This window comes from Platichthys flesus, chromosome 5 (assembly GCF_949316205.1).
Source record: "Platichthys flesus chromosome 5, fPlaFle2.1, whole genome shotgun sequence".
Lineage (NCBI taxonomy): Eukaryota > Metazoa > Chordata > Actinopteri > Pleuronectiformes > Pleuronectidae > Platichthys > Platichthys flesus.
The window spans coordinates 10714515-10728672 of record NC_084949.1 but is presented as its reverse complement, the minus strand read 5'-3'; the positions used below and the strand labels follow the sequence as shown (position 1 = coordinate 10728672).

The 14158-nt window shown below is 40.6% G+C and overlaps 1 protein-coding gene across 2 annotated transcripts; it reads left to right on the top strand.

Annotated features, from left to right (window-relative positions):
- The first annotated feature begins 636 nt into the window (after positions 1 to 636).
- Positions 637 to 13931, top strand: cusr (Copper-only SOD repeat protein). Of its 2 annotated transcripts, none has more exons than XM_062388817.1 (10): positions 637 to 858; positions 4457 to 6524; positions 7042 to 7141; positions 9033 to 9107; positions 9613 to 9708; positions 10393 to 10525; positions 10614 to 10728; positions 11663 to 11761; positions 12876 to 12956; positions 13427 to 13931. In XM_062388817.1, the coding sequence occupies exons 1-9, from the start codon at positions 819 to 821 to the stop codon at positions 12916 to 12918; spliced, it is 2769 nt and encodes a 922-aa protein (XP_062244801.1). In that variant the 5' UTR covers positions 637 to 818; the 3' UTR covers positions 12919 to 12956; positions 13427 to 13931. The 2 variants fall into 2 exon arrangements, with proteins under 2 accessions (XP_062244801.1, XP_062244800.1); XM_062388816.1 differs by having other exon boundaries at positions 11637 to 11761; positions 13427 to 13929.
- The last annotated feature ends 227 nt before the right edge of the window (positions 13932 to 14158 follow it).

The window sequence follows — 14158 nt, the reverse complement described above, 5'->3', positions numbered from 1 at the left end:
TCTATTTATAATATTTTCATGTTTTCAATGAACATTTGATTGTGATTTTATGTCTAGATTTCCTCTGTTTATTGTTCTGTAATCTGTATTAAGTGCACACCAAAAATAGGATAGTAAATAGGATTAAAAGACATTGAAATTGAATCATATAAAGCATTGAATAAAAAATATTACCAATGCATTTTAGCAATATTGAGCTGCATGGAGTCCATCTCACTTTCGTCTTTATTGTATGAATACGATTAGATAATTCAAATACTATCTTACTAAGCATAAAGCATAAAGTAATGCCAACAACTAAGGAAGTTTACTTTTATCTTGATCGCCCAAAAATATGAATTAAAACTTGTCAATTTCTATTGAATATGCTACATGTGTTCTCTGAGCACGACCACCAAATGCTTCCTCTGCATAGTGCTGTGACTGAGCCCAGCAGAATACATTAACACTAAAACCACACCGGAGGCCGGCAGACCACCGCCACTCATCTGGGGCACCCAAATATTCCTCCTGCCTCCCTCCTGCTCTGGCACATGACTCAGACTGGCCCTTTTAACCAATCACAGCCAGACACAGACAGAGTGCAGCTGACAAACAGAGGCACAGGGGAGGCTGCACACATTTGAAAACCAAGGACACAGAAACAACCTCACACACACACCGTCCTTTTGCCGTCATTGAACTTCTTCACTGAGAGCAAACAGGCTTCTGCATCTCAGCTGTGTTTTTTCCCTCACCTTCGCCATCAGTCCGGATTTACATGCCTGCAGTGAGGTTTTGATTCTTCCCCCCCACACACACACACACACATCTGCAACATGTGCCTTCTGACAACTGCCCTGGTGTTTCCTTTACTACGTGAGTATTTTGCAAACTTTTACTTTGCTGATGGTGCCACGTTGACAGCAAGGATGATTCACGTGTCATTATTTATGCATGTACCCATATTTAACCATGTGCCACAGAGGACAGAGAGTGTGTAGGTTTTCTTCTCCCAGCAGTTATTTCCACAATTATTGCTCCGTCCAGTGTTGTGTTTGTTAGTGCCACCAGCTACTCTCTCTTGTTTTATGTCTGAAGGGGAAAACCAGTGGACTCTAACTTACTCAATAGCACTTGGACAATGGCTGATAGTTTTTTTTGCAATGTTTAACTAGTTCTGAGACAGATTTGACAGAGCTAACACCAGCAGATCAGTGTTAGGGTTGAAACCTTAATGGTTTACATCTCCCTCTGAGAATCTAACTCTGTTGTGAGAAGGCTTACAACTATCTGAAAGAATGAATTAGCATGGCCTGGTTATGGGCAATATCAAGCCAATCCGGTAGTACACCATTTCTTCTGCATCTGTAATTCCCTGGATTAAATGTAAGTAAATCTTACCATCTTTACCTTGTTGGGAATCAAGATGGATTAAGGTTGTGTGCAAGAATGACAACTATCTATTATGGTCTGTACAGGGACTGGACCCAAACGCACGACTAAGAAAACGCTGTAATGTGTAATAAGTTAAAACAGGTACAGCATGTTTGATGATGGAAAAATTGGCAGGAAAAACATTTATATAACAGGAGGTTGACAGACAACAGGTTTATTAAGGCAGGGCATACAGGCAGGCGAAAACACTGGAGGTCAGCAGACAGAAAAAAGGCATAGACAACGTACAAAAATGTATTGAGCCAAAACTATCAAATACTATCTCGTAGTAGCACTGTAAGGTTCTGGTGCTGCCGTGTGCTGAATGGAGAACGAGGATTTGCTGAGTGTAGAACAGAAGGAGCTCCTGCCTTACCGGTCTGTTAATTTTCAACTGGGTTGTGGGTCTGAAGCCAAGGAAGATTCAGGACAGCATGATGTGGAATTTTTTTTTTTTCATGATGATACTGAGTTTATAAAACATGGAGAGGCTCAGTTCGGGTTGATGGTTGTGAGACATTTAAGCTTGCCTTTGTGGGGGTGGAAAGCGGGGGGGTCTTAAAGGCAGACTGCCTGACTAGCTTGAGATCTAAAAAGCTTTCATGAGCACCAGAGACTGGACATTTGCAATTATTCAGCCTGGAAACTGAACAAGTGTACGGATGTCTGAAACAGAAGGCCAACTGAGACTGGTGAAGCTGGGAGTGTAAACGAAGTGTTCAGTTTAACAGTACATGACCAGAACCACCACAGTGGAAACACAGGCCCTCCTCGAGTCTGCGGGTCTGTTCAGCTGCATGAGCTCCATTGGAGCAGCAGCTGGAGATGGAGAAGCTGAGGAAAGGGCAGTACCGGTGAGGGTCTGGCAGAGCTGGGGAGATTTCGAGATACCGAAAGATCTTATCTTTCACTGCTGCAGTCTCTCCTGGAACCTAACGTTAAGTGTAATCAAGAGTGAAAATAACTTGTCTAGTGACTTGGCTTGTGATCTACCTGCTACTGCCATCCGACCTTTGCAGCTCATCCAGAATGCAGCAGCTCGACTGGTTTTTAACCAACCGAAATTCACTCACACTACTCCTCTCCTCCTCTCCTCCGCTCCCTTCACTGGTTACCAGTGGCTGCACGCATCCAGTTCAAAACACTAGTACTTGTGTACCATGCTGTGAATGGATCAGGTCCAGTCTACATCCAGGACATGGTCAAACGTTACACCCCACCCCGTTCACTCCGCTCTGCTTCGGCTAATCGGCTCGTTGCTCCTTCACTGCGAGCTAAACACTCATCAAAAACACGACTGTTTGCCGTCCTGGCTCCTAAATGGTGGAATGAGCTCCCCATTGACATCCTGACATCTGAAAGTCTACAAATCTTCTGTCGAAAACTAAAAACATACCTCTTCCGACTTTACCTTGAATAAAAAAAAAAAAAACTAACAACTTTTGAAACTAACACTTTAGTAGCACTTAAATGGCACTTACTTATAGCACTTTGTAGTTTTGCTTTATTTTGTAGAAATTGTACTTTCTTTATTCTTGTCGTCCTAGGTATGTACCTTCGGGTTTGAATGCACTTATTGTAAGTCGCTTTGGATAAAAGCGTCGGCTAAATGAAAAGTAATGTAATAATGTAATGTAATGTAATACCACATCATAGTCGATTTATGAGACAGGGAAGTGACTTTGTTTACCTCTCTGAAGGATTACTCGTGTTGACCAAGCATATATCTCCCTGGCTTCTGAGGGCTAGGCAGAGTGTCTGGTTGTCCAGGTGGTAGTCTCAAGACACAGCGTCATGTTAGTGCTCTCCCTGAGGGATCAGCTAGCAATTAGCTGAGAACGAAACCCAGGTTAATAAGTTAAGCGGGTTTGCTATTGAACAGATTGGCAAGATAAATGATGATCGGATCGGCAAAATATTTCAGGCAGGACGGACAGCAGAGGAGAAACCACACCCATGCCCAGAACTGCATGGACAGAACTGCCATGATAATCATGCTTTCAGAATCTGTCACATTTTAATTAAAGGTTAATAACCAGCCAATATGGTTGTACACCATTTCAGAACTACATGGATAAAACTGCCATGCCAATCATGCTTTCAGAATCTGTCACATTTGAATAACAGGGTAATAACCAACCAATCAGTCGCAGGATTTTCTGTTCCAAAGAAGGGCTTACTCAGTGTCTGCATGACAAGTCACAACCTGAATTAAAAACATAGTTGTTTGCATTAATTTCATTTATGGAGCACTAGTTAAAAGGGAATTAAAGATACTTCCTTAAACATATAATCTGTACTTGTGTGTGTGGGTTTGTGAGAGTCTGTGTGTACGCAAGCATTTGTATGTTTGTTTGTGTGTGTTAGGGCGTTGGAGTTTGCTTTTCTCTCAGAGGAAAAACACTTCCGAAGAAATTATGATCACGCTGATTGATATGATTAACATCCACCCTTGATGCAGTGTGACATTTATGCACTGTAACAAAGAGTTAAAGTGGAGACTGAGAGTCCATGTAAATATCTCCAACCTCTGAAGTATTCTTGACTCAAAAATTTGTTTTGCTTATATTTTGATGTTAAAATGTATGTACTGAAGGAGGGTCCAAAATTCATAATCTGGAAAACTTTAATCATCCAGTACAAACACACTAAGAATGGACTTTTCAGTTTAATGAGTTGTGTCCAATATCAAACTTTTGACAGGAAAAATATGGGGGAGAAAGAGTTGATCTATTAACATATTTTTAACCATAGTCAATTCATTAGTTTTGGTGTAAAATCTCTGTTGGACACAAATTATATTTGTAAGTTTGTCATTTTGTTATTTGAAATATATTTGAATCACGTCTACAGGGGACTTGTGAATGTCTTTTTCACTCAATACGAGAACCTTTCCTTAACAGAAACAACTGCTCTAGTTATTTAACTATTTTGTAATGTGAACATATTAAGTATCAGCTGTGTTTGTTGAGGTGGAATGTGCATTAAGCAGTGTAAGAACATATGATTATCATCACCTACTCCTTGTTGTCCTTTTCAGATTCCATCTCCTGTGTTCAGTTTCGGGCCCCTCTGAACATGCGAGGAGTCACAGGACTGGTTCAGTTTAACTCCACCTCCCAGACAGCCACTGTCACTGTGTCTGGAGCTGGATCCTGTGGTACAATTAACTTTTCCCTCAGTGAGTTCCCTGTCATGTACGGACATTTTGCTCAGCCTTGCTCTGAGGCAAATATCGGCTCCAGCATTTTTACCTTCACCGCTGATCCTGCCTCAAGCTCCACCATTAATGTGTCACAACTCTTTGAACAAAGTCCAAATCTGGATGACCACTCCTTGACATTGCAGACATGTAACGGCACTAAAGTATGCACAGTTGTAAGTCAAGGGCAAACATTCTTGACTCGTCAGGCAAGGTTCTCTGGACCTATTGCTGGTAATGTGTACATCCGCCTCAACAAAGGAGAGACCAACCCAAGGCTTCTTGCAGACCTTGTTACAATCGGACAGGTCAATGCCTCAAAAACCACCATAACTCTCTTTGGATCTACAAGCACCGCTGCAACCTGCAATGTTCTACTAGGAAGCTTAGAGGCCTCGACTTTGACCAATTTGGGTGTAGTAAAGGTCGGGACGCCTTTGCAATCAGAGAAGTCCCGTCTGAATGAGACCAGCCTCAAAAACAGACCTGGCTTTCTTCTCCTCCGAATGGGATCAAGTTACGAGTGTGCTCCTATTTATGATGTGCCAGAGAAACAGGTGACTGCTGTTGTAAATATGAGAGGAATCAAAGGATACTTCAGCTTCCGCCAGTCTTCCTGTTTTGATGCGACAGAGCTGAGGGTGAACCTGACTAACTTACAGAGCAGAGTTGGCCCTTACCATGTCCACCTTTTTCCTGTCCCCTCACCGAGGCTGTGTTCGAATTATAATGTGGGTGGCCACTGGAACCCATTTAAAGTCAAGACTAATGACCCAACATACCCCAAAGTTCCTGGGTCCACACATGATAAGTATGAGATTGGTGACCTAAGCGCCAAGCACATGTCCCTTGCAGGTAAAAATGAGACAAATGTGGTTTTCACAGACTTCAACCTCCCTCTGTTTGGACAGAACAGTATTGTAGGTCGCTCTGTTGTAATTCACCAAACAGATGGTGCCAGGTATGTTTGCGCCAGCGTCAGCTATCCTGGCGCTGTGACAATTGCCAGAGCCAGATTTCAGGGCCCTGTGATTGGTGAGATCTTGTTCACCCAACTGAAGAACAACCCCCTGTCTGACGTATCCATCTTTGTGGATGTGTCGTATGGAAATCAAACACTGACACCAACCAGGAACCATAATTGGCATGTTCACACCTACCCAATTAGCTCAGAGAGGGATGATGACGAAAGGCATTGCAGCACAACAGAAGGACACTGGAACCCCTTTAACATCAACACAGGAGACGGCAGTTATAGATTCCACTGCTCCCCATCCAATCCTTTCTCCTGTGAGGTGGCAGACTTTTCTAACAAACACAGCCCCATCAACCTCAGCACCAGAGTGGGTGGAGTGGAAGCAAAAAACTTCTTCACTGATGTCACCTCCTGGTTGTCTAGATCAGGCATGATTGGTCGTTCTGTAGTCATCCATCAAGCAGAGAGAGGAGGGCCAAGGATTGCTTGCACTAACGTTACAATGGTGCGGGTACACAAAGCTAGTTTGGATGGCTGGTTTGGCCCGGGGATGTCCAGCGGCCAGGTTCAGTTCTCTCAAGCTGTCCCACAGGGCCCCACGACTATCAATGTATCCCTGATGAGCCTGAACTCCTTAGCTGGGGGCTACCATGTTCATATACTGCCCATCAAACCTGGCAGTTCACAGCCCTGCTCCAATGCAAACATCATGGGCCACTTCAACCCATTAGCTTGGAATGTATCAAACTCTCCCACACCAGGAACTGGAACTATTGACCAATATGAAGTTGGGGACATCAGTGGGAAGTTTGGGATGCTGAATGGTCTCAGCCAGTCTGAGGCTCTATATGAGGACCCTGATGTGCAATTAAGTGGACCCTACAGCATAGTTGGAAGGTCACTGGTGGTTCACTATGCCAATGGATCAAGGTGAGAACTTGTTTGTGCTGGAAAGAAAGAAACAAAGTCAGTCAAAATGAGAAGAAGGTGGTAAAATAGATGGGGAAAGACATACAGGATGACCAGAAGTCATATTGTAAGATTAAAGGGTAAGAAATGCGACTAACATGCTGTAGCCACTGACTAGACCTTCCCTAGAACATACATTTCGATTTTGTTAATTCAATGTGCCTTAAATAAGATGAGAACAACATACAAAAAATTGCATAATTCTAGCCAACATTCACCATCCTGAGGGACCCACTGGCACAGTAGCAGACTTGGCCAGTCTGCTGAGGGCCTTTCAGGTGTAAGTTATCACAGACAATGAGTCACATCACCCTCATGTTAGATAGTCTTCCCATTCATTAATGATTCAACAAAATATTGTGACTTAAAGAAAATCCTCATGGTTAACCCTGCAGGATTTGAATGTGTTTTGCTTACCTTTTAGTGTTTTTTTTTGTCTTTCCCTGTTCGTGTGCATGAATCTATTCTCCCTCTGCAGAATGAGGTGTGCTGACATCTCAGCTGAAAGAGACACAGAAGGACAATGGACTACTGCCAAGGCTGTATTTAACGGTGCAGTAACAGGGACAGTCCGACTGGTAAGAAGTATTTTCCACTAATTGCAATGGGTACATTTATGTTTACATTTACAAAAGAAATATAAACACACTTTACTATACAGATCCTTTGCTCTGTTTATTCTGCTGTGAACCACAACGTTTATCTCTCTATGACACAATTGATTTACATCAGTTCCCAAACCCGTATCAAAGTAAAACCACTCCAGCGTTTCAACTTCTGAATCCACTAATTTTTTTCAACGGGTTTTTGATTGTTATCAAAAAGACCGAAAGATGCGCATCTTCATACGGTAGTGTCTTGACATCTACTTTTATACATGAACCAAAAGGAGGTTGTAGTGCAATTCTCGTTTGAGCATACACCTGGCTGTTCACACAGGAAGTGCATTTCTGCGTGCCGGTTCAGGGGTAAATGATGATGGCCTTCACAGCGGACTGAGGTACGCAAGCCTATAGCTGGCACTTCAGACAAGAGATTGTGTCCTTTTGTGTGTCTGTCTGTTTAGACACATCTGACAAATGTGTGGAATAAGTACATAATTAAAGATCTGGAAATTTCATCATGTGGAGGCAAAAATCGTGGCAATTTTAAATCCAGGCCATTAGCGGGCAAATCAAAAGTATGGAATGCATATTTAATAATTATATATTATACTATCAGCCCTGTGCAACCTGTCAAACCTGTTTTTAAAGTCAAAGTCTGCAACGTGAGATGTATATCTGTGCTGTGTGTCCTAGCTTCCTTTATGGGATTGTTGTTTATAGATTTAAGGGCAGTGGGTTTTTGATTTCTTCACTGATAAGCATATTCAAGATGCTCACAACCTTATGAAACCCTTTGTTGGGTCAGAGCTTTGTGTGTTTGTGTGTGTGTGTGTGTGTGTGTGTGTGTGTGTGTCAGGGGTCTCACATGCCTGATCTATGGGTGATCTCTCACGTCCGTTCCTGCGTCAAACCTAGATGAGTCTTTCCTTTTCCTCAGCTCCTCCACTGGTCAGTCAGCCTGTTCTCAGGGCAGTTTCGTGCCAAATGTCCCCTTTTCCACACTTGACCTCGAACTTTTCTTCGTCCTCTGACGCGGCTTTCGCACACCATTAGCTGTGCCCTCTGTCTGTCATCTGCCACTTTCTCTCTTCCATTGTCAGTTAGGTAGATTCCTTCATGGATGGAATGTCTTTCAAAAGGCCCCAAGGTTTCCCCATTCCCAGTTGATTTAGTTGTGCTTCACTGATTTCTGGTTTGACAAAAATGTCCATTTTATAACTGAAATTGGCCACTGAAGCTTTTTTATTTGTGCGTAAATGGTGACAATTCACTTCTGACATTATGCAATGAAATTTGAAAGGTTGTGTATTCATCACCTCAACTTACAAGGTTTTCTTTCCTACTAACTAACTGGGGGTCAAGCTGCCACAAAAACATGACAGAGTATTTTCTTTGTACTGGACAGGCAGTGAATATTTATGGCCATGGCAGCTTGCATCAGAGAGCTACGTTTAGCATGGGAGAGATCATTAATTTGGCAGAGCGTATGTCTGCTACGGCTAGTGAACCCTCCAGGCTGCCTGAACTAGGAGGCTCACCGGGGAACAGCTGTCTTCGTCAGCTGCCCTCCAGATGCCCCATACTGAGCTCTCCACTACATCTATGGATATAGATGTAGTGGAGAGCTCATGATATCTAAAAAAAGAGCCATTTTATTTGGGGAAAAAATATATAATCGTGATTTTGCTCAATCAGATAAAGCAGAAAGTCACAGGGGGAGTGTAGTAATGCTGGAAGTACGCAACACACATATTTCAGTGGAAACATTGATCCATTTCTGAGTTCTTTTCTATGAGGATATTGCGATCAACTTTCATTTGAATCCTTCTATTCGCCTGCTAATATATATGTTTGTCACTTTCAGCGCCAGCAGATGTTTCCTGATGGGAGTAGCAGTGATATCACTCTGGATGTGACCCTTCAATCATCAAGACGAGATGTGGGTACAGAGTCATAAAGACATACAGACTAATGTCAAAAGTCAAAATTCACTATAAAACTACATTAGCATGTAGAACTAGCAGCCTAAACCCATTTGAAAAATAAAAGCTTGGAAAGGAATTACATGGAAAGTGATCAGGTAGAGAGATCATGTGACATTCATTTGGCACCCAGAACTGCTGCCATGTAGACGCCATGCTGTCTCAGGAGAAGAGAAACTCTCACAACACAAAAAAATCCACATCTATAGTGCCAGGGAGTGACAAAAGAAAGGTGTTGAGTTTGCGTACTTTAGGACAAAGTGTGTAACTAGTGCCCTGAAATCTGAGGACAAGAGATCATGCATGTGGGTGGACAAATAATATGTTGCAGGTTGATTGATGTTTCCTGAAATTTGATTCCCTTGTTTTGGACAACGAGAACAGGATTTAGAGTGGATTCAAAATGAGTGTTTGAGGTCCAGTGCCAAGTAACAAACCCTAACACTTTAACCCTTCCTGCAGACGACTGTGGCCTCCCTGTTTATCACAAGTCACCGTTCAGGGAGCCAGTGCAGAGATGTGGGGGACACTTACAATCCCTTCAACATGACATCAATGGTGAGTCCACACACTTCTAGATCTGCTCCTCTTTCATTATCGGACTCTAGAAGTGACTGATACAGACATTTTCCTACCGAAGCTGCTCAATAAATCTTAATCAGAGATGATTATTGTTGTTCTATACATCTGGGGGAATATTTACGAAACTATTTAGTTTTTGTGTACCAATATATTTCTTCCAGTGATCTTAAACAAAAAAAAATCTACGATAAAAGTGCTAAACTTAAATAGCAGCTCTTGGAACATGACTAACTGTATGTGAAGGCCTTATTACCTAATTCACCATTAAAGCAATTTACAGTTTATAATATTAAGTGCTTTCATCACCCGGAGAACTTGACAGAAGTTTCTTAACAGAAATGTTTTTTCTTGCAGTGCACAAGACTCTCATGGTAATGTTATTTATAAATGTACTTGCACTTCTACAAAGAGTTTTATAAATTATTATGTGGTTTAGAAATGAAACACCTTATTCCAAAGTAAGAATTTGTACAAATTCTTGAAAATCTTTTAATAATTAAAGGATTTACAAGTACTTAGTTGGCATATGTATTAAAGTTTAATACATACAATAGGATAACATTTCAAGCATTTCAGGAAGAGAGATGCATTTCTCACAGAAACCTTTTGATTATTAGGAAATATGCATAACCACAATCACTTCTCTTTTGTGCTCTTCAGGACTCCAGATGTTCATTAGAAAACCCTCTGAGCTGTGTGGTAGGGGAGATATCCGCAAGGCACGGCCCAGTCCGGCTGACTGAGAGTCAGCTCTTCACAGACAGTATCATCCAGCTCCATGGAGACAACACAGGTACCACACTAAGAGAGCTGTTTCTCGTGACACGATGACAAATGTGCTGTAGAAGCTCCTGCTTTAGTAGAGTTTTTGTTGTTTTTAGTGGTCCACAGATCTCTGGTGCTGAAGAGTGGAGACAGCACCATCGCATGCACGGATATCCTCCCAGAATCCCCTGCAGCAGAGCAGATCTTTCCCAAAGTGACTGTCTTCAGCAGGTGAGTGGAATAACGATCAACTCACCAGAATTTGATTTCAACTAAATTGTCTGAACAAAACTTGCTTTATATTGTTTGAACTCAGGCTTGATGGCTTTAACATAAGATGTCTATATTTATGATTACATTTGTCCTCTGTTTTCCTTTAAATACTTTTTAGCTTCATACATTGGTTCTATACCTATACTCCAGTGACCCCAAATAATTTATATTATCTCTTGGGACAGCATTTTTTAGGTATAGCCCATTTTCCATTATGAGTGTAGAGTTTTTCTCACCTTACAGTTTATATTTTTATAAATCCTAAATTTTAAATAACATCAAACTATGACTGTCACTGATATAACAAATTGAGGAAGTAGGAAAAGTGTAATCAGGATACTAATTAAAATTATATTCACTAAGTAAAATTCCACCACTGTGAGTCCATAAAACAAAAGAATTAAAAAAGATATAATATGAATAATGGACAAACATAAAAAAGGAAATAATGTCATGGTCCCATCCTTGTTTTCGATCTAATTTATTAAGGAATATTTCCCTCACCATTCAAAAAATATCTAAACCATTAGCATAGCACAACTTTTAGCCACATGAGTGAAACATCCAATAAGCCTACAATGTTCCCTGACAGAAAGGGCCTCTCCCTTAGTGATAATAACTCAGTGATTTCTTCGATAGCTCTCCATCCGGAGTCATAATAAAAGGATAAGATAAAATAAGATTAGATAATTCTTTTATCTGTCCCACAAAGGGGGACATTTTGACATTAACGCAGCAAGAGGGAAGTTATCATTAGGTAATAGTAAATAAACATCCAATGCTTCTAATTGTACTGGAAATGAATTATGCACATAAGTCTATTTTGTCTGAATACAAAGTTTTAAACTGTATGTATCTTCGCTTAGATATGACTTCCGTATGAGAGTTGCAGATGTCCTGCAGTTGAAAATGGCCAGAGTCACCATCCTGCCAAGATCTCTCCTCCCTGCAGCAGATGGAAGGTGCCAGCAGGTCAGCTTCAGTGTATCTGGTAAGACAATATCAACACCACTGTGGGTCTAATATGCAACAAAGGGAACTATCGTATTATCTCTCCACAAAACATGGCCCTTGCAGCACATAAAATAATTAGGTTGGACGGACACGACAGTGCCAATTCATAGAAAAACATTATATACTTATGTAATATGTGATGTACTATATACACTATATATACACTATTAGTATATATAGTGGTTAGTATAGTGGATATTAGACGGTTAAGATAAAAAGTAAATGTGCACAAGGAAAAAGAAAGAAAATAAATGATTTATGAAAGGTGCATCTTGTTGGATTCTACCTGCAGACAGTACCAATAAATCCTGCACCCATGTATACACAGAGGTTTTGGTGATAGAATCTGAATCTGTTGGAATCTATATACAACATTTACATTTCTAAACGCTTCAGACGAGTCAGGCCTCCTGATTATAGAGCTATCTGGGTGCTCATCAGCTCAATGACCAATTATGGGCGTTGAAAAATCTTTAGAAATCCCAAAAAATTGCTCAGTAATCTGATGCTGGAGTTGAGTGTCTGTGTGTCTCATTTTCTGTCCCTTGCTCCGTCCCAGAGTGGTAACAGAGAAGTATCTGTACCCAGGTCTCACACAGTAGAACACAGGACGGGCATTTATGCCCTCAGAGGTCTCCCACAAGGTAGAGCCTTGACTATTGTATTAATTCCTGAGAAGGACTCCATTTCTGTGAGAAAGTGTGTGTGTGTCTGACAGTAAGGCAACAGAAAGACAAACACAAGAGACTTCAGTGAGGGGGGGGGGTGGTGCTTTGTGCACGTTCAGAAACTGAACAGCTAAAACAATTATTATCTCAAGGGCTGGGTTTTTTTACAGAAATTACAGATAATGATATGTATGAGGGAAAGGGTACCTGCAGAGAATTTGACGACCAATTGGAAATGAAAACACTACTTGCTATTGCTGCATTTTTTATTTCTGAAATTAACTGCAGGATTTCTGGTATATCATAGTTGGAGTTAACGATAAAAAGGCCTTTGGACTCAGCAACTGTTATTATGAGTATAGGAAATCTATAGGCATGTTTTGGATTGCCTTCGTCTGATTGAACACTTTCTGTGTCTTAAAGGGGACGTCGGCAAAGAACTGCTGAAGTCTGTCAAAACCAGTGAGAAGATGGGCAAGTACAGAGAGTCAGAGTCATGTTCAAGTAAGTAAGCTCCATATTGTTATTATAGCTTTTAACACACCTAAGCTCCATACTGAGAATGTGAAATGGTTAATGTACATTTTGAACAGAAGGTTTACCCACTTGCACATTTTTACCTGTATTTATGAAAACAACCAGCTCTATTAACCCTTATGTTTATATTTGATAGTGATAGAGCATTTGTAAAAGAGAGCAGAATTGAAGTTCATTTCATACATCTATAAAATACTGTTAGATAACACGAGGTATGACGCCAAATACAAAAGTTTTTCACCTGTATGACATTATCCCTTGTTTAAATATTTCTACACAAAGACTTTAGTCATGCTTCAAGTGTTTTTGAATCGATAAAGTACAGAATAGGCATGTGTGCTAAGGATAAAAGAAAAAAGTAATTGACTCATGGCCTCTTTCAATATTTAACTACCGGCTTGAATAAGCTGTGGACACCTCTCTTTCCATGCCCTCAGGAAATGCTGTTGTGCCACTGGTGCCAGTAGGTTTTCTTCTGGGCTTGATGTTTGCTGCCGCCTGCCTGCTGCCATCGACAGCTTCTTTATAGTTCTGACATTCAGCCACGACTTGCATCATAAGCTGGGATATGGGGATCTTCTTATTGTAAATCTGTGAATATGTATATGAAACATAGCTCACCAAGTAATCATCATCTGATCATTCAGCAAATCAATAATTGTGTCTCTTTTTACAACATCTGACATCCAATAAAGATCTTGCCATTTAACATTTAATTTAGTGATAAACATTTTCGGCAATGTGATGTTCATAACTGTCCGGTGTGTTTTTATAGAGATGCTTTATTCATTTTGAATTAACGTGTTACATTTTCAAGTTTACACATGCTTTTCTTTATGTATTCACTTTCAATAAATCCAAGTTTTGTGTAAATATATAGAGGGTTCTCAATAAAAATACATAATGTTTGTATGCCTTGTGCCAACAATCACTGTGTTTGTTGTTTTATGCTTCAAATCCCTGAGGGAGTGTGAGGATGCAGTGAGGTGTCGTTTGACATTTAATGTGTCAAAGAAAATTGAGATTAAAATCGATTTATTTATAAGCCATTTTCAACCTTTGCTATTTATGTATAAGCAATCTCTAAAGCTAGTTGATTGTTTATTTTATTAATGAAATGCATTCAATAAATATATAAAACCTAGTAGTAGTTTATAAACATATAAAAT